The sequence below is a fragment of the Herpailurus yagouaroundi genome, unplaced genomic scaffold (genome assembly GCF_014898765.1).
Source record: "Herpailurus yagouaroundi ecotype Mexico unplaced genomic scaffold, PumYag 403, whole genome shotgun sequence".
Classification (NCBI taxonomy): Eukaryota; Metazoa; Chordata; class Mammalia; order Carnivora; family Felidae; genus Herpailurus; species Herpailurus yagouaroundi.
This window is the reverse complement of record NW_024412620.1, coordinates 1,813,407-1,833,418: the sequence shown is the minus strand read 5'-3', so window position 1 is coordinate 1,833,418 and position 20,012 is coordinate 1,813,407. Positions and strand designations below refer to the sequence as shown.

Here is a 20,012-nt window from a genome sequence, read left to right as displayed (position 1 = left end):
CCCACCTGGCAAAATTAGTCTGATCTATGGAAGCTGGGAGTGGAAAGGCAAGCTGACAGGCTTTCCTAGTGAAGCAGCCCCAGGCCCCACACCAAGAGCAGAGACAGAAGCTTCCCTTTGTAGCACCCCAGCCAGGCGGCTTCCCCCCCGGACCCCTGCGGGGCTAGAGAGAACAGCACCCCAGCCAGGCCGCTTGCCCCCCGGGCCCCCGTGGGGTTAGAGAGAACCCTTTGGCTCCACTCATCGTTCCATTTATCTTAACCGGGCAGGCTTCTGCTTGGATGTCGCTGCTTCTGAAGCTGACACTTTAATTCCTGATTTTAAAAACTTTATTGTTTAAATACCAGTTTTGCCTCTGAGGCAGCCAAGGCTCCAAGCCCTGCTTGTTAATTATCAGCTGCTAAACAGTACTTTTCTCAAGAGAGCTGATGGGGCCCGAGGCCACTGCGGAGAGAAAGCTGGCACAGGGGAAGGGAGTGCAGAAGGGGCTCCAGCTCCCCGCGGCAGACTCCTCAGAATCCAAAAGACAAAACAGCCAAGAGACTGGCCCACTTCTGTGGGCACACACAACACCTCAGCTAGGTACCTGGCACTGTGCTTTGCACTGGAGGACTCCAAATAAATGAGACACAGTCCTTGTCCTCAAGGAGCTCAGAGTCTAGCAGGGAAGGAAACAAGAGTGACTGCAGTTCAAATTCACAGCAGACCTACAGCCAGTATGAACTACCACTAGCATAGGGAAGGTAATTCTGCCTGGAGTTGGGGGTGGGGGTGGGCAGTCTGCAGGTAAAATCTCAGCCTCAAAGGCTAGCTATAACTCCACCAGGATATAAAAGGATGAACATTAGGAAGGCCCAACAGAAGATCTGGGAGCATAAGAATGCACTCAGACTGGAAGCAGTCATCTCTGAAAGGGTGAGGGTCTGTGTGCGAGGGGTGGGCGTGGGAGGGAAGGTCAAAGCCAGCTTGTTTGAATACCATGTCAGGAGTGGGAGCGTTACGCTGGGGGCCAGGGAGGGTGGTGCTACTGAAGGTCTCCAAGCAGAAGTAATGTTTGTGGTCCTATCTGACCAGGAATGGATGGATGGCTGAGTCTCTTGGTGCCTCTGAAGAAAACCAGATCAGTGCCCTCAAGACGCAGAGTTGACCACGGGGAGTTGGGGCCTCTTTCCCATGAATCAGTGTGCAGAGGGGTGGAGGACATGCATGGTCCGCAGCAGCTGGACAGCCTCTGGGACTCCCCGTTGACACGGTCCCCTGAGACGTGGACCTTTCCCCAATCTCTCAGGAAGGCCCGGTAATCGGAGGGATCAGGGAATGACGTCACATCTTTGCATCTCTCCAGGGCCCTTGGCAGGTCAAGTACTCTGAAAATGTGCCATGACATTGGGTCACAGGCTGTGTTCAAATATCTGCATTAGCCTGCATACAGAAGATGGAACTGATGCATTCTCTGAGGCTCCAGAAAAGGCCACTAGCACCGAGGAATATTACAAGTCCCAGGAACAAAATTTTGAACTTTAACAACAGCAAATTTTTTTTTAATGGTAAGGTTTTTTTTTTTTTTAAACCAAGGAGTTTATTTATTTTTATTATTTTTTGAAATATTCATTTTTGGGAGAGCGCATGCAAGAATGGGCGGGGGGGGGGGCAGGGGCGGGCAGAGAGAGAAGGACAGAGCATCTAAAGCGGGCTCTGCACTGACAGCAGGGAGCCTGACATGGGGCTTGAACCCACGAACTGTGAGATCATGACCCTAGCCGAAGTCGGATGCTCAACCGACTGAGCCACTCCGGTGCCCCAATGGTAAGGTTTACCTGAAAAGGGGTAAGCTCCCCCATCACCAGAGCAATTGAAGCATAAGGTCAATCGATCAGTGGTGGCCAAACCCAGATAATCATCAGATGAAAACACACATTCCTGAATACCTCTCCTCTGTAGAGTCCCACACTCAGTAAGATACAAAGAGTGGAGCCAGGAATCTCTATTTTTGTTTTTTTAACTTTCTTCTTTTTTAGTATTTATTTTTGAGAGAGAGAGCACATGTGCATGTGTGCAAGCAGGGGAGGGGCAGAGAGAGAGAGGGAGACACAGAATCTGAAGCAGGCTCCAGGCTCTAAGCTGTCAGCAGAGCCCGATGCAGGGCTCGAACCCACAAACCGCAAGATCATGACCTGAGCTGAAGTCAGACGCCCAAGCGACTGAGCCACCCAGGTGCCCCCTTTAGAAAATAAATAACTTTTCTTTTTTTTTAATGCTTATTAATTTTTGAAGAATCTCTATATTTCAATGTTATCTATGGGTGATTCTGACAACTGACTTAGAGAGCCACTGGGCTAGATGGCCATTTGCAGGTATACAGTCTTAAACAAGACAAAGTAAATACTACGTAAGGTCCTTTCTAAATGATTACCTTCTTTTTACCCTCTCGCCTGGGCCTTCAAACCTCTCCTTGTGCTCTTCCATAAATCCCCTTTCCAGCTCAGATAAATCTTCACCAGGGTGTAGAATGATTACCTCAGAGTCCAGCATTGTCTAAGAGAATGTTCTGTGATGATAGAATGTTCTCTATCTGCACTGCCCAATACAGTGGCCACGAGCTATATGAGACTACCAAGGACTTGAAAGGTGGCTAGTGCTATAGGGGAACTAATTTATAATTTTATGTATTCAATTGAAATAGCCACAGATGACCAGGGGCTACTCTATTGGCCGCAGCAGCTTCCTGCGAAAGATGGCTTATGTACTCACTGTGGGATCCAGGTAAACAAGCCAACTCCCTCGACCACCGCCTCTCAGAGCTCATTTCCAGCCTGAAGTGAGCTACCTGATGACAGAGAGGTTAAATTTGAAGAAAATAGCAGGAAAGGAGGAGCTCTGTGTCAGCTGTACCAAAGACAACAGGTACAGAGAACAAAGAGCCCAAACTAAAACTCTCACCCCAAGGGCTCTGCCCTTCCCTGCCTGAGAAAGCAACACCACCAGCAGCCCCAGAGGTACCAGCAGCCCCAGAGGTACCAGCCCAGGCAGTGGGGTGTCTCCCGGCTTCCTTGGAGCAGGCAGACCTCATTCTCAGGGATGACCTAGAACACTCCTTGGCCGACTAGAGCTGGACTCTCAAATTTTGTACCGGAACTTTTTGGCTGTATTGGGGTGCAGAAATCCAAGAGAGAGAAAATGAATCTCACAAAACAAAAAGCAAACCCCAAATCCACTACTTTTCCAGACCTCAGAATTTTTCATCAGGCAAAAGAGATCATCTGCACACTCTCAAACATAACTGGACCCCTGCCCAGGTACGGTAAAAGGCCAAGTTCAAACCTGACCGAGGACTCAAGATTAACACGTGTGGTCTTCCAGCCTTGATTCCTGCCTTCCACATTTTAGGCCCTTTTTGCCCAGCATCTGCCTGCACACATGCTCTGAATCTACCACAAAGTGTGGTTACCTGAGCTGAGAAGTGCTGCCTCAACCTTCTGGAATACCAAAGGAACAGACTGATGCGACAGCAGGAGAGGCCAGGTGGGTATCAGGAACCACCTGTCGTATTTCAACAGCTCCCCGTCAAGGAGAGGCCACCGAGCAAGCCTCTGGGTAGCCAGCCTGACGCAGGGACGTGGCCTCTCAGCCAAGAGGAACACCACAGTGGGGTGGGGGGGAGACAGGGGAGAAAGATGGAAGAAAAGATCAAATACGAAAAGCACTGTGGGGGTGGGGCAATGGCTTCCATCGAAGACTGGATACTGTTTGTGAAGTTTACTGGAAGATGGTTTTCCCCCTTCTAGAAAAAGAAAAAAAGAGAGAGAGAAAGAAAGAAAAGAAAAGAAAAGAAAAAGAAAATGATGTTGCAACTTCCTTCATCACCGCAGGCACTCAGGAAAAAACCCCAGGGTTTGCTTCACTTTCCCATCTGTGCTAACGGTCAGCTCCATCCCGAGCCCTGACTTCTGGGCTCCTGAGAGGCAGGAAGCAAAGATGGCCAGAGCTTGGGGGACAGACAGCCTCCCCATCACCTGACAGGCCGCCTGCCTGCTCCTCCACCGGGAGGCTGAACACAGGATGGAGGCGATTCTTCAGAGCGAGACAGAAGTCCCGTTAGGGCCCAAAGGAGGATAAAAATAAGTTCTGCCCCAGGCTCAGGCCGGCCCCCTCTTTTTTATTCCCCCTTTCCTCCCTGATTCTCTTGGATGGTCAGCCAGCCACACCCATACCGAGCATTTCCTCTTACCAGAAAGATCCCTGGGAGGAGGTCATCTCTTTCCCTCTCAGCCAAACAGAAGACAGGAGTAGCCAGTGTAGTTCTTCACCATTTCCCCTTAGAATCCCCTCCACTGGCCAAACTTTTATCTGTACCCTCCCCTGGGTGTGTCACAGATGTGATTCCATGATGTGTCCTCTGCCCATGCCAGGCAAAAGTGAGCCCTTCCACCCTGAGGGGCCCATCCCGTGTCTCTGTATCCTGTGCCCTGACTCCACCTGCGTCCCCACCACCATCTCCCTGAACCTCTTTCTTCGTGTGTAAACCCAGAAATCAGGCCACCTGGCCTGCCTCCGTCAGAGAAGTACTACCTTCACCAGAGATTACCAAATGGGAATGTGTGTGAAAGGGCACAATCCAGACTGCTGTGGGGGGGGGGGGGTGGTATTCATCCCTTTTATATGCACACAGGTGTTCACTCCTGTTCTGAACTGTAAGTTCCCAAAGGCAAGGCCCACACCTTACCATGGTGGCGATTTGCACGAAATAAGCATTCCATAAATATTTGATGATACAACACAAATCGCTAGGTCAACTGAGTACTAGATTATAAGGGAGTCATGGAGGAACAATTCGGCAATATTGCAAATGCCAAAGGAGCCCAGGTTTCAGCGTAAGACACTCCCACCATTAACGGCCTCAGGGCTTTGCAACCTGCTGTTCCTTCTGCCCCCTGCCCCCGCCCCTCCCATCCCAGTATTCCCACAGTGCAGGCAACACCACCTTCCCAGGAAAGCCTTCCCTGAGCCACACACATTCTCAGCATTCCAGGGCCTCCTCCCTCCTTCATTTTTTTGCCACTGTATCTATCACCATCTGTCAAACTGTATCATTTAATTGATTACGTTTTGTCTGTCTCCCCTTACTAGGATGGCAGGCTCTGTGCAGGTTGTTTTTGTTTTTGTTTTTCTGTCTTGTGCACTTCATGTATCCCCAGAGCCTAAAACGATATTTAGCACTCAGTGGGTACTCAACAAATGGTTGCTAATGAATGCATTGCTCCGAACATGTCTGATCGCATTTCCCCTTCTGTAAAATGTTAAGTATTCTGTGAATACTTTTACTTGGCAGTATTAATATAGGGAATTAACAAGAATATAAGTAGGACACCTAACACAATGCTTGCCACATAGTATCTGCTCAAGAAAGACTTGTTATTAATCTGGGAAACCTTCACAGGGTTGCTAAACCTTCAACAGTGAACTGAATGGGGCAGAAGGTTGAGGACTGTTATATGTTTCAAAGTCGATCTGCTGTTCCGATCTATCCGTAGGGAGGCTGCAAAGTCATCCTTAACACTGCTAATTAATTTTCTTGAGTAGTAAGTTGCTTTGGATCTCAGAGGGATAGAAGGCACCCTAAGGCAAATCCTGCTTAGAAAGGCAGGAGTCTAGTCCGAGCTGCTAGAAAGAATCAGCCCTCATTGTTCCAAATTCTTCTCATCTCATATAGCAGAGGTATTAAAGGGGTCTAAACCCAAGGGGATGACCCTGACTAGTCTCCCAGTCGAGGCTAATCCTGCCATCTGGGCCTCCTGATGGCCAGTCAGCAGCGAAGACAGGAGGCAGGCATGGAGGAGAATAAATGTTTACAAACATCGGTTGAACGGCTGAATGAATAAAAATACGACAGCCCGGAGAAGGGTGAAAGAGCGCTGGCCTGCAGAAAGTGAGGGCGGAGAGGATGGCCCCTGCGGCCTGGAACCTGGACTGCCCCACGTCCTCCAGCACAGGGCAGTATTCCCAGCGGTGGGGTCACAGAAGCAGCACTACAGAAAGCCCTTCATTCGAAGCAGGCGTCCTCTGAGATCAACTCTGAGCCCTCTGATTCACAAACGAGGAAACTGAATGAGGCCCAGACAGGTTCTCGGACCTGCCGAGGCCCACACAAGCCAGGTCTCTCAGATACCAGTCCCCTTCTGTTTCTCCTACAACGGTGCGGCACGGAGTCAAGTGGCCCCACGAGAGTCAAACCTCTGACCTCAGACCTGGCAGCCTGGTATTCAACGCTGGTGTTCTCGCCTCACCCAGGAGCAAAGCCAGCAGTACGATCACCTTGGACTACATCTGTGTGTCTCTGCTTTGTCTGGAGCTAACTAGAAGATGCCAAGAGCCAGAGGAGAGCTGGCTACTTCCACATCTGTCCCTCCCTTAGTGAAAATTCTCTGAGAGGCAGAAGGGTCATCTCCGTAGTGGAACCGGAAAAGGAGGGGCGCTGGAGCAGGGACGAGAAAGACAAGAGGCATCAATGGGAAACTGTGGTCAGGGCCCTTACGAGAACGAGAAATCCGTTAGCAGAAACAGAAGGTGCCAGCTTGAGTCAGCAGATCCGAATGTGTGGAGAAAAGAGATGCCCAGAAGACTGTTCTGCTATGAATGGCTTTTTGGCAGACAGGAGGGAGAGCAGGGACAGACACTCGGGGGGCTTCACTATACCCCTGGCTAGTCTCAGAGAGCCCAGCCTAATACTGTTCCACGCCCACGGCCGTCCCCCTCCACCCTGAGGATCACCATTCGTACCTTATATCGATGCAGATAGCATCCACCATTACTCAGTTATCGCACCTTTCTTAGGCAGCTGGGTATAACTCATGATGCCAAAATACTCCATGAAATTTTTCTAAATGAGGGCATAGAGTCACGTGGAAGTAAGAGAATGTAAAGAGAATGAAGATGTGAGTCTTCAGGAACTTGCAATCCAATCTTTAGAAAGCTCCCTGAACATGGAGAAACTGTCTTCAACTGAAATAGAAGGGAGGAGTGTCTTGGCAAGTTTGGCGGGGGAGGGTGGGGGAGACCCACTTCTAGGGTGAAGGCTTTCATGAGGGTGGCAGCATTTGTACAGGGTGGAGTAGGTAGATACAGACAGGGGTGGGGCAGGGAGGCAAAGAAGATACGGATGAACAGATGGCACACATACCACGGGCAAAGGTGACAGTGGAGGGGGAGGGGAAGGGTCCTATTAAGGAAAGAGCAAATGTAAGCCCCTTGAGCTGAAACATAGCAGTCATTCAGAAAAAAAAAAAAAAAAAAAAAAAAAAAAAAAAACCACAACCAAAAACCAGATTGGGGTCAGATCAAGGAAGGATCTGAAAATCTCCTGTGCTCCCCAGGCAAAGGGGACCCACTGAAGGGTTGAAACTACGAAGCTACATGACCAGGGCTGGCAAAGTAGTCCCGCATGTGGTCCAAGGGACAGAGGGGCAAGACCCTAATTCCCCGCCTGAGGTTCTCAGAGTCAGCTAAATGTTTCGGCTGCCCCCCTCGCCACCCCCCTACTCTCCATCCCTTCTTTCTCTAATTACACACCTCTAACTCAATTTTATGTTCTTTTTAAAAATCTAAGGCAAGGTAACAAAAACAAGTCCACGAAATCAGAAGGGTCAAGGGTGCTCTCACCCCTCGTCCTCCTCCCTAGGAGCACAGGGGACTAGTGCCCTGCCAGGGGAGGGGGACATGAAGGTAGGAAACCCCTGAGAATCCCACGTGGGCTCTAGTGGAAAGAACGGATGTGACGCTTGGGAGGCCGGCAGTCAGAGGGAATAACAAAGCTTCCGGGTTTCTGTAAACATGAGCATTTACAAAGCAAGCTACCAGGTACACTCACTCTGTCCCCATGGCCTTCTGCTTTTCAGAGACCTGGGTGCCTGGAAACACAGAGGCACCACGAAGGCCACGAGATGTCCCCTGCCACCCTCCCCAGCACAACAGAGTAGACAGGGTCCTCCGAGTTCCAAGGCCCCTGTGGCCTCCGCACCAGTCCACCTGCATTCCTAGGATGCTGTGCGTTCCACACTTGTGGCCTCCAATGCCCAGGGCTCCCCCTCTACTCCCCTGCCCCCACGGTGCTCTGGGCTCTACAGAAGTCGGGCCTGTCGGGCAACCTGCAGATTCTTCACTTAGAGAGGCTCCCCTTCCCCAGCTCCTGTGAAGCCTGGCCTTTGGAATCTACAAGCCTTCCTCTAAGAATTACAGAAGCCAGAGAAGGAGGCCCGGGACAGAGAAGAGGGAGGGTATGGTGACTCCAAGGACAGGGGCTCCTTCTGTCAGAGTTAAAAATAAACTCTTAGCCATTTACACCCAACTCCTCCCTCCAGAAGCCAATGGGCCTTGGCAGATAAATCTCTCCCTGCAGAGGAAATGAGGCCCTGCAGGGACAGACAGGAGGAAGCAGTCCATGGAGACCTGGTCCAGTATGTAACTCTAGCTCAAGCCAGAGGGCCCCCCAGACCTGCCTCAGCTTCTATTACTCTTCCCCCAACACACCTTCTCCCAAACAAATCCCAATCCCAGAAAAAAGACACAGAATCCTTCTGTGCATGGTTAGTATCAACACCTGCCCAAGGATCGGAAAAATCAGTAAGAAGAGAGTGCCAAAGTCAAGCTAAAAGATATAGTCTGCCCAGTATCTACCACTTAAGCAGGTACCCCAGCTCCCTGAGCCCCTTTCCTCACATCCTGTAGGTCTCCGGGATCCCCAGGCAGTAGGGCAAGAGGTCACCTCAATGGACCTCAGTGGACACCGATCAGCACCACCCCTGCCCTCACAGGAGGCAGAAGAGACCCGTGCTCTCTGTGACATCCTGCAGGTGGCGAAGCTGGGAGGGCCAGAGGGGCCATGGCCTGACTCAGGAGGGAGGCCCTGAGAGCCAGGGCCCAGTTATCCTTGGAAGCCAACAGGATGAGGTCACACTTCTGAATGTGGTAACCTGAAGCCCCACGCTGCAGGGGTGGAGAATATAGCTCAGCAGCAGGGCAGGAGTCCCAGGGCAGGGAGCGAGCTCGGTCACAGGGCAGTGGGGGTGAGGGCCTGGGGCAGCCTCAGGCAGAGCTCTCCTGCTGGCCTCCGTGTACCTTCTGCGGGGAGGCCTGCTTGCCGTTGCAGCCTGGAGGAAGCCGGAGCAGGAGGCAAGCACGGGGGAAAGTCTAATTGACCCGGGGAACTTCTGCAACCTCCTCCCAGCCCTTCCCCTCACGGGGAAGAAGCACGGTGGCTCCCCAGAGCCTTTGTACGCACTGCACTGCCTCTTCTCCCGTAGCCCGAGCTTGGGAGGTGGTGGGGGGCAACTCACGTTTCCGAGCGCTGGGAGCAAACCGAGCCTGGTGCTGCTCCAGGTATCGTATCTCACTCCCAGCGCTCAGAACCATGAGTTGCCCCCCACCACCTCCCAAGCTCGGGCTACAAGAGAAGGGGGCAAATGGGGAGACCACAAGTGACAAGAGAGAGTGGGCTCGGCGGTGTGGCAGGCAGCCCTGGGGCAGACAGCAGGGCCGGGCTGTGTGTGGGGGGCTGTGTGTGGGGGACTGCAGCAGCGGCAGGTTTATTTTTAGCTGTGGGGACGGAGGGGGCTGAGTAACAGGTCGAGGCCCTGGGCGGGAGGCCAGGTTGCAAGTGTCCATCCAGTGTGTGGGCTGGGAGCCTAGAGATAACATGGATCGTCACAATGGCAGCAACATGACTGACTCAGTCACCTGCCACAGAAGGGTCGGGGGCAAGGCACCCCATAAGAGCATGACGGTCGGTGGAGGAGCCCGCAGGGACCTGTCAGTAGGTCCCCTTCACCTTTGCTTTGGGTTCAGAAGAAGAATCAGTGGAGAGAAGCCAAGCAGAGAGAAGGCATCAGCCATACAGCTCCCTTTGTCACCCGCAACTTGTCTGAGACAGAAAAGGCTTCGAGTGGTGGCCACATAGCTTCCACCTTCGGTCACCACTCCTCACCTTCCAGATGAGTGCTGGACGGACACGGGCCATGGAGATGCCTGGAAACGTCCCTCAAGAGTAAGATGCCCTTTCATATGACCCTTTGGGACGGCTCATGTTCCTAGCAGAATAAACACACAGCTTGGCCAGTCTTGGAGGGAACATGAGTTACTGATGGGGGTTGACCTTGGGGCCATGTCCCAGCCTCTCCCACCTGCCAGCTAGCACACAGCGATGTTTACTGGATCAGGAAATAAAGCCCCCCAAAGGGCACTGCCAGAGCCTCATCCCCCTTTCCACTGTGTCTCTTCTTCCTGGATCCAGCCACACATGATGGCCTAGAGCACAGGACTCCATGGTCCGAAGCTCCAGGGCTGAAACGACTGTTTTAGCATTTAGTGAGCAGGAAGAAGAAGAAAGAGAACAGACCTCACCAGGCATCCCTCTCTCCTCCTGCTTCCTTAGACTTCTGATTTCCAGTCTTACCCAGCCCTAGGGGGTTGCTGAGTGGTACCTGGATGCAAATCCTAATTTCCTCGTCAGCTTTAGGAATCAGTCCCCAACTCTCATCCCAGGACAGTCCCCAGCCCACACCGTATCTTTGGGTGAATTACAAGAAGGCACCCATGTGGATGGACCCAGCCACAAGCCAACACGAAGCCTGACTAGCGAACGGTAGGTTAGACTGCAGCCCTCACTTCCTCCCTCAGCTGGTGCCCCTGTGCAGGGCCCAGCCTGCACACCGATCACAGCAGCCACGTCTGGCCCCACACCTCAAGTGGGGAAGAAGTTGCAGACAGGGAACACAAAGAATTCCGCATCTCCGCCAGGAGACACTGCTACACTAAGATTCTTCTAACTTCAAGGCAAGAACAGATTCACATCCCACTGAGTTATCTGGCCCCATCCTCTCTGCCGAGGCGCTAGGTGCAACACTTTCCACGTCTTCACACAAAAGAAGTGACGGTTGGTCAGGGAGGACTGTTAATTAATGGCACAGGCTACCCTGGAGCCATCAAGGCCACACCAGGGGCATCCACTCTGGCTCAGACGCTGCTGATGGTCAGACACGGGGCTGGTCAGCAAGCCATCCGGCCAGCTCTTGGCCTCTTGCCCCCGGCACAGCCTTCCGCTACCCACCAATGCCAGTGCTCAGGAGCAATGGGTAGCCTGACCTCTGCCATGGGCACCCAAACCTGGAAAATTTAACTGACCTACTGCAGGACACATGCCCAGTTAGCAGGGCATATAGCCTGGACCCCATGTTTGGCTTTCCCATCCGACACATAACAAATAATAACAGGCTCTTCTCTAAAAATATGCATCTGTATACATCTTAAAATACAAAATATCAGTATTCCTCTCAAGACCAGAGAGGGTACAAAGTCTGATGTGGGTCACATACCTGGTGTACATCAAGCCACCCAGTGGCGTGGCCCCTTCTCTTTACCAACGTCCCCATTTATGAAGTGACCTACGTAGGAAGACCTAGTGCCAAGAGCTCAGTTTTGTGCTGCCAGGTCTATACTCCCAGCACTACTCCCTCTAGCAACCAAAAAACCAAAGAAACCCAGACTCAGAGAAGGTCCTGGGGAACTGTGTCCCTGATGCTGATGCCAGGTAAGGCCTTGGACAGACCACTGAACCCCTCCTGACGGGCCTAGCCTCCCGCTCTGGTGGGATGGAAGGAGTCAAGAAAGATGCCGGGGAGTGTCAGCAGTAAGGTGCAATGATGTGTGGGTCTCTGTACCATGGGGCCTTAAACCATTACCAAGAGCACCTGCAGCCCCTTGGAACACAGCAGACACCAACCCTGCCCGCCCACCTCCCTCTTGGACCCTGAAGCACCGCTGCAGACCAGGGAAGAGAGGAGAAAAGAGACCCCACATGACTTTGAAGGGCCTGCAGCAGAAGAGAGGACCTCAAATCAGAAGGGAGGAGTCCTGACTCAGAACATGCAAGGGCCTCTTGGGAATCATGGAAGGGACTCAAATGCAGACGCCAGTGCCCTGTCCTTCCCGCTTGTGGCTGACATTCCTCCTGGCAAGGCCGCCAAACATCCCTGGGATTTGCGGGTGACAGGAGCTTTGGCCCCTCCTCCAACCCCAGGATCTGGGCAGGGATCAAGTCTGCGGTCCTGAATCTTGGCTCCTCCAGGTCTCTCCCTGGATCCCTGCACCTGCTTCTTAAGGGAATCATCAATGGATGATGGGCCAACTCCTCTGGGCCCAAGCAGTCAAAACATCTTAATCATGAGTACCAGTGCCTTCGTCCTCCTGAAAAGGAGCCCCTTCAATTCCCAGGCACCCACTGATATCTGGTCTCAAGGCCTGGGGGCTGCTCTTCCTTCCACTTCCATCAGCTACTGACCCCAGATCTTAGCTGGAGATTATTTTCAACTCCATCAAAGCCCGGAATTTACAAGTGAAAAAGGACCATGAGCCGACCCAACTTTGATCCTGCCTCAGTGGACACCAAGAGCCCTGGTGCAGTAAACAGGGACCAAGGCCCCAAGACGGGGGGGGGAGGGCATCTCTGAAACCAGAAACTAGAACCTCCTAGCCCAAACCTCAGTGATCTGTCACCCTGCTTTACAACAGCCTGTTCGTTTACTTCACGCCCCTCAAGTACTTTGAAACCGGCTTTTAACACAAAACTAGGTCAGAGTCAATTCTGAGCCACTAGCCCTATATGCTCCCTGCCAACCTGATCTCCCCTCAGAGCCAGGGTCACCATCCCCTCCCACAGATCTACTCATACCTCAGAGGCCCAGCAATGAGCCATCCATGGCTCCTTGGGTCCTCCCAGATTTCCCTTCTAAAGCTCTTCTGTTCCCAATCACATGATTTAACCTCCAGACCAGCAAAGGCTAGTAGAACCTTCTACAAGGATGAATATATTCTTCTGCACTATTCACTTCAGCAGCCATTAACCACGTGCAGGCTACTGAACATTTGCAATGTGCCTAGCAACTGATTTTTAATTTGATTTAGCTTAATTAATTTTAACTTCAATAGCCATGCATGGGTATTGGCTGCCATACTGGAGCGTGCAAACCAAGTTTGTTAATTTTGCCTTCTCCAAATCGGTTTCTTGGCCCCCTAAATTTTAAGGCACTTTATAGGTCTGTCTCCTCCACACAAGTAAGCATACGATAGGATGCTCAGCAAACTGTTAACTACCTGTAACCTCAATGGATATGAAAGAGGCTGATTTATTAGTCAAAGAAACTTTCCTCACCGTGTGATTCCATCCAGAGAACCCCATCTTGGGACACTGCCCCTCACGCAGCCACACTACCTATCTTGCTCCCCGCTCCCCGGGAGGTACACAGGATGATGTGAGCTGGAGAGGACGATGCCCGTACTTTGGGGCTGTGGGAGATCTGGTGGTTCCCTCTAATAGTGTTCAGACCAACCATGGGCAGTTCCGATGATCTCCCCCTCAGAACAACAAAGGAAGCCACACCGCAGTGACACGAGGTGACCTGGGGAAGGAGGGCCACCGGAGAAAGGAAAGGAGAAGACATCACAGGACCTTGTTTTCTCTAATCCACGCAATGGAAAGACAAACAGAGATAAGGGAGGACAACATTCTATATTTTGTAAAGCAATAATGTGCTTCACCTAATCAGAGTCACACAGCAGAGAGGGACAACAGTGCCAGCTTTAATTGAATTTGTTCAGCTAATACCCAAGAGTCACCATGACACGGAGAAGCAGGAAGCAGCTGAGGAACCCCACGGGGAATACAACCAACCATTACACAAGTGGATTGGGACCAGGCGTCCGTATCAAAGAAATAGTTAATAGAATTCCCATGTTCTTATACAAAAAATAATACGTTAGATTTATATCAAACATGCCCTAAAAAGGGAGGGGGTGGTATACAAAAATTATTTTTAAAAAGCTTGTTAACCATATTTAGAACTCATGGAGCTGCTGAGTTGGTACGTAAGCTGCCCTTCCAACTTTGGGGGTTATTGCTGGGGAGGTAATACATACCCACCCGGCACCCCCTCGCCATCAGTCAAGGGGGTAAGAGAGAAGCTCCCTAGGCTGGAGCAGCAGCCAATCCCAGGTCCGAGTCTGCTGATGTCACTGCAGTTACAAAGTGGGAAGAGGCCTGAGACAGGGAGTCAGGCATCCTGGGTTCTAATCCTGCCTCTGCCAAGCGCGTGGCTATACTACCTCAAGCAAGTCTTTGCTCTGGGCCTTGGTTTTCGCAAATCTGCACGACGAGGGGGGTAGATGCGATGACCTCTGAAGTCCCTTCCGACTCTGACGAAGTATGGGTATGACTCAGAGCTTAGCAACAGCAGCCAGGAGAGATGGTGAGGTAAGGTCACAGCACGCACTAAAAGCACTGAAATGTTAGCTCTCTGAGGTGCAGGGAGAGAAGCAGCAAGGTGGCTTGGGGCTTTTTTTTTTTTTTTGGAAAGCACTGATTTCACTTAAGAGGGTTAAGAGGTCACCAGACCACAGAGCGAGCAGGGCACCTGGGCATCTGCCACCTCCCATTAACTCTCAGAGCTGAGAAACAGCAGAGGTCAGAACCCCCATCCGAGGCCCTGCTCCAGCCCCGCAGCTTCTGCCCCGAATCCCCAGGAATGGCCGAACGCTGTGCGGACAGTGGAGATCCGATCCCTTTTTCCTCAGGCACCTACCGATGGGGCAATCCGTCCTGGCCCGCCAGCATCTACCTCCCCTTGCTTCATAGTCAAAACGCTCCTGGTTTTGAAAGTCATTTCACCACTCGGCACCGAAGGTTAATTTCACCAAGATTCAAGATCTAGAAATCTCTTTGGTGTGTGTCTCAGACAGGATTCACTGGGCCAGATTCCCCCTACAAGCTGTAATTATGTCTTAGCCAATATTTGGACATGGAAGTGCTGTTGACACTATCAGTCTCTGAATGTCTCATGCCTTCTTTCTTCCTCTATTATTAAGTTTTTACACAAAGATGTGTGGGAATCTGCAATTTAACAGTTGAGCCAACTTACAAGATCTGGGAGCAGACTGCCTGTCAAAACAGACTGACTTCAATCTGCACCCACTTCCCACCCGAGAGGGATAAATTATGAGTGTTATTTAAAATGCTGCGGGATTTTTCCTTTCAAAACTAAAGCGGGGGGACATATCCAAATCTCTCTCCTATTAATTACAATCGCAGAAATCTGAATTACAAAAGAAATCTGAATTGCCACCCTAAAACATTTTAGAGTGGAGTTTTATGTGTCATTAAATAGAATAAAAAGAGGTTGAGAGCTTTTGTTCTCAAGTCTTTATGCAATATTCCAACTATCCAGGGGAATGAATGAACAGCCGTCGTCCCCAAACTGCTGATGGGTGAGGGCAGATGGCCTCTCGGAGGGATAGAAAACTATCTCAGAAAGGGTGTCTGTCGCTTCCTCACCCGTACAAGTTAACTGTGGTCAAACAGCACTCACTCAATTCCATTCCCCAAGGTCAGTGACACATTTAAACCACAGCTCCTACTCCCTGTCCCCAGTTGATTGTATGGGGAAAGGGGTCTAAGTCACAACAGCTTAGAGTAGAAACCAAAGAAATCTGACAGTGTTGGGACTGGCTGAAAGCTCTCCCCCAAGAGGATGAAAGCAGCAGGAAAATGATTTTAGAGGCCTGAAAATCTGGAAATTGCACATGGAATGCAAAGTGCCAGCCTTTTATTACATCGAATTATATATTCCAACAGTTCCGCCCATCACACCTATCTGAGTTCTATTAATAGCTGAAATACAGCTAGCTGAGGAGGGGAGGCATGAGGGGGAAGAGAAAAATATAACACAGGAAGTATTTTTCTCCTCCTCCAATCATTAAGACACCCCAGGGGAAACAGGCGTAATGTGTCACCTTTAGAGATGTGGTTTGATCTGAAACCTGTCTGAGGGGGAAAACCTTTTTAAGTGACCCTGAACACCGGCTCACGCTGCACTGAGGACCCACCCACCTTATCAGGCCTCCAAGTCCGTTCTGTTTAACTTCTGAACTAGGTATTCTCACTTAACTCCTCATTCCCCAACCCCCCGAAACCACCACACCCCCCCCTTAAAAAAAAAAAAAAAAAGAGGTTGGGTTTCCCCGGCTCAAGGAAAACGCTCCGTCGTACTGTCCACCAATCCCCCACGTCCAGGGCTCAAGTGGCCATCCCTGATTTGCGGAATCAGCACCGGGCCAAGCCGTGGTTTAGACACCCGGTTCACAATGATCAATGGAGCTATGGAAACAGCAGACATCGCGCCGGAGCCTGCTGGCCTCCCATCTGGAGCCTCACAGACACTGAAGGTAGGAGGGGGGCTGCTCTCGGATCAAAACAGTCCCTCCCCCGCGCCCGGGGGGCGGTGTCCCCGCGGAATCTCCAGGCTGGCACCTCCCGGGCCGGCGCGCCCCAAGGCGGCATGGCCGCACTCGGGAGGCCCAGGGAAGTGAAATCACACATTCCGGCTCCCAAATAAGGAGCGAGGCTAAATAAACCTCTGAGATCCGACTTCTCCAAACTAACCGACCAACCAGCTCAATGAGTAATGGGCCTTTTGTGCCCGCAGAAAGAGAGGAGGGAGGAGAGGATGGGGAACCACAAGCCTCGAAAATCACTTCCTCGAGCCAGGGTGAAATTAGCAGAAGTGGTCCCGAAGCCAACCGTTGCGACTCGGCTGGATCCCGCTCAAACCCCAAAATGGCAGAGTGCTCACGAGTCCTCTCGGGTCCCGCCACTCACACCCGGAGGTGACCGGAAACTCGGTCTGGGCGGCGTGGTCGGCGCGGACCTGACCTTCCCCGCGGCGCGCCCGCCCCCGGCCGCGCACTTGGCTCCCCTCGGGCGCCCGGGACCCACAACCCCGCCGCGGCCGGGACGGACGGTCGCCGGGTGCGGGCAGGGTCCGCGCGATCGCGCCCGGCGACCGTGCGCTTTGGCCGCTCGGAGCGCTGGGGGTCGTCCCCGGGACGCCCCCCCGCCCCCGCCTCCGCCCGTGCCCGTCCTCCCCTCCCCCGGCCCCCGAACCTACTTTTAGGGCGAATTTCTCCTGGGTCCTCTTGTTGAGGATCTGCAAAACTTTCCCGTTGATACCCAGTCCGAGGACCTGGGTGGTGACCTTGTAGTCGTCGATGATGGCGTTCTTCTTGATCTGCAGGCTCGACTTGACGTGGAACTGGGGAAACTGCTGCGGGGGCTGCGGCGGCGGCTGGGTCGGGGGGTGAGGCTGGGCCGGGGCGGGGGGCTGCGGCGGCGGCGGCGGAGGAGGGTTGGGAAACAGCACCGGTGGGGTCTGGCCTTGAGAGTTGGACAGCATGGTGCCCGGAGACGCGGGAGCAGAGGCGGGAGGGCCCGCGGCCGCCCCCTCCTCCGACTCCGGACGGGGTCCCCGCCACCCCCCGCCCGGCGGCGAAGTTTGCTCCGGGCTGGAGCCGGCTTCCCCGCCCCGGCCCGGCTCCAGGCTCGGCGGGTCGCGGGGCTCCGTGGGTCCCGCCGCGCGCCGCTGGCGCCTACCAGCCCTGCTCCCTCCCTCCCACCCTCCCCCCCCCGGGGGCCTGGCGCTCAGGGGACCGCGGGACGGCGGGGGGCCCGGCCCGGGGGGAAGCGGCCGCGCGACAATGTACCCAGCCCGGGGGCCGGCGGCCGCGTCACAGCCTCGTCTGCGTCCGGGGCCGGTCCTTAAAGGGGAGGGTCGGAGGGGCCGGGCTTCGGGAGGCGGGGCGGGGCCAAGGAGGCGTGGGCGCGGGGGCGGGGCTGGCCTTAAAGGGGAGGACGCGAGCCTTCCCGAGTGCGGACTGAGGGTGGCTGGCCGGGACAGCGGCCTGCGGGCGGGGTCGCTAAAGGGGAGTGGGGGCCGAGACACCCCGGTTCGTGATTGATCAGGGGCAAGCCAAGAGAAGAAGGAGGCGTATGAAAGTAGGCGCATAATTCAGATAGAAAACCCACTTTTCTCCAGTCGTCTGGCTCTTTTAGACGGCAGCAGCCAATCGGAAGAAGGGGTGTATTTTGAAGGAGAGAGGTGACCGGCTAGTAAGTGTAAGCGGCGTGAGCATGAATTACAGGGAATTACAGAGCTTCCTCCGAGAAATAGGTGTGAGGCAAATATTAAACATGTTCTTAGCTGGACCATTTTCCTCTGAGTTTTGCATTTCTTTTCTCAGGAATTTGTCAGCGAAAGATTTAATCATTGTGTAACTTTGAACAATGTAGCAATTATAACTTTGAACTGTTTCTCATGTAAATTAGCTAAGAAAGGAAACTGCGGGGGGGGGGGGGCGGGGGAGGGGAAGGATAGACTGACCTTCAGACTTCCTGTGTGACCCTGGGCAAGCCTTTGCACCTCTCCCTCAGTGGGAGGAAAAGCAATACCTTTCTGCAGCCCTGTGGAATTAGATAAGACGGTGAAACAAAAGGAAGGTCTGGATCAGACTAGGGTCTGATTTCTAGCGTGGAAAAGTTAGTCCCTGGGTTACGCCTATTAGGAGAAGTGGGTATTTTTAAGAAGCTGAGGTCTAGTCCAGATTAGCGCCATATCTCTGCGGAAGATACCAAGGATCTAGCTGGGCCCATAGTAGCCCAGATCAGGGGGAGGCGACTGGGGAGGCCCTAACTATAAGCTGCTGGAGGGCCTCTATACGCATTCTGATGGGTGTGGGGGATGATCATCTAATACATCCCTGCTGACCTCCTCCCTGTTCTAAGAACAGTTGAGAAAAAAGACCAGACAGGTGAACACAAAACCTCAGCTTGATTACCGGTAATGCAAAAGTAAGAATGGGTACGCCTGGGTGGCTCAGTCCATTAAGCAACTAACTCTTGATTTCGGCTCAGGTCATGCTCTCACAGTCGGGGGGAATCAAACCTCCTGGGCTGAAAGCCCGGACCCTGCTTGGGGTTCTCTCTCTCTCTCTCTCTCTCTCAAAAAAACTAAATAAAATAAAATGTTAAAAATGGGGCTTGAGCTATAGCCACACATGGCCCCTAATATGTCCCTCCAATACTCCAGAGCCCCCTTGTCCAAGGACACCCAGCATAGGGAGAAAACAATGGGATATCCTGAGGACAGGAGCCCTTGGGACTGAGCCCAGGCAGGGAAGGATTAAGAGGTAGAGCAAAAGGCAGGAGTCTCCCTTCCAGGGAGGGCAGCAGGGTTCACTCCCTGGGGCCAGTTCCCCTGACATAAATATTGGCTCTTTTGAAGCAGAGTTCATTTAGTGCACAACTTGACTGTATACAAGAAGCCATGCTCAGCCTTGCAGTTGGTAGATGGTGTTATTCGGTGGAGAAGACAGACCCGTGCAAGCGAACAGCTTGGCCAAAGTGGCACAGACACAGGTCTGGGAGCTGGAGGGATTCACCTGTGGCTGCAGTAGCCGAGGATGCCTGTGGTGAGACAGTTCTCCCAACCCCCTGACTTTTAAAAGACAAAGAGACTGTCTAAGGCCACAGAGATTGGAAAACACCTTGACCTCTCCAGTTTAGTAGTATGGCTATCGCCTCCCCCAGGCACACACCGGAGATGCCAGAGAACTGAGACAAGAAAGGATGCGGAGAGAGGGAGGTGGAAAGCCCCAGCTACTCCGTCTTTTTCTCTGTTGATTGAAGGTCCTCGGTCTGGGGCTGCTCCGCCCTCTGAGTTGTTCTTTTTCTGTCCACAGAGGGTGTCACTAGGGGTGTTCTACTGCTTGGCATGGAGCTTTCACAGCTTCTCCCCACACCACTAGAAGGAAGATAAGGGTCTTTTTTTGCCTTTGCAGAGATGGAAAGGCACAGCAGAAAGAAAAGAATTCAGAGACAAGTGACCTGAGTTCAAGTCTGCCCTCGGGTTGAGTTACCCTGAGTAAGCCATTTATCCTCTCTTTGTGTCTGAGCAAATGAGAAAAATAATAACATGGACTTCAGGGCTGAGTGAGAATTTAATGAGATTGTGTTTATGAACACAATGAGAATTTAATGAGATAGTGTTTATGATCATTTCTTCATAAACTAGAAATAATCAGGAAATTCTTCTCCTCCTTCTCCTTCTCCTTCTCCTTCTCCTTCTCCTTCTCCTTCTCCT

The 20,012-nt window shown here is 52.5% G+C and overlaps 1 protein-coding gene and 1 long non-coding RNA gene across 4 annotated transcripts in view; one reads left to right on the top strand and one right to left on the bottom strand.

The window, feature by feature from the left end:
- MAPKAPK2 (MAPK activated protein kinase 2) overlaps positions 1-17,472 on the bottom strand; it is a 44,417-nt gene extending 26,945 nt beyond the window's left edge. Inside the window, exon 1 of one of the 2 annotated variants that reach the window (XM_040463539.1) lies at positions 16,986-17,472. In XM_040463539.1, the coding sequence (XP_040319473.1) occupies positions 16,986-17,270 (285 nt within the window). In that variant the 5' untranslated portion in view covers positions 17,271-17,472. The remainder of the gene's footprint in view (positions 1-16,985) is intronic. The other variant, XM_040463540.1, reaches the window with a different exon arrangement.
- Positions 16,191-20,012, top strand: part of LOC121022433 (uncharacterized) — a 30,632-nt gene continuing 26,810 nt past the window's right edge. The window contains exon 1 of one of the 2 annotated variants that reach the window (XR_005786939.1): positions 16,191-16,263. This is a non-coding gene — a long non-coding RNA (uncharacterized LOC121022433). The remainder of the gene's footprint in view (positions 16,264-20,012) is intronic. The other variant, XR_005786940.1, reaches the window with a different exon arrangement.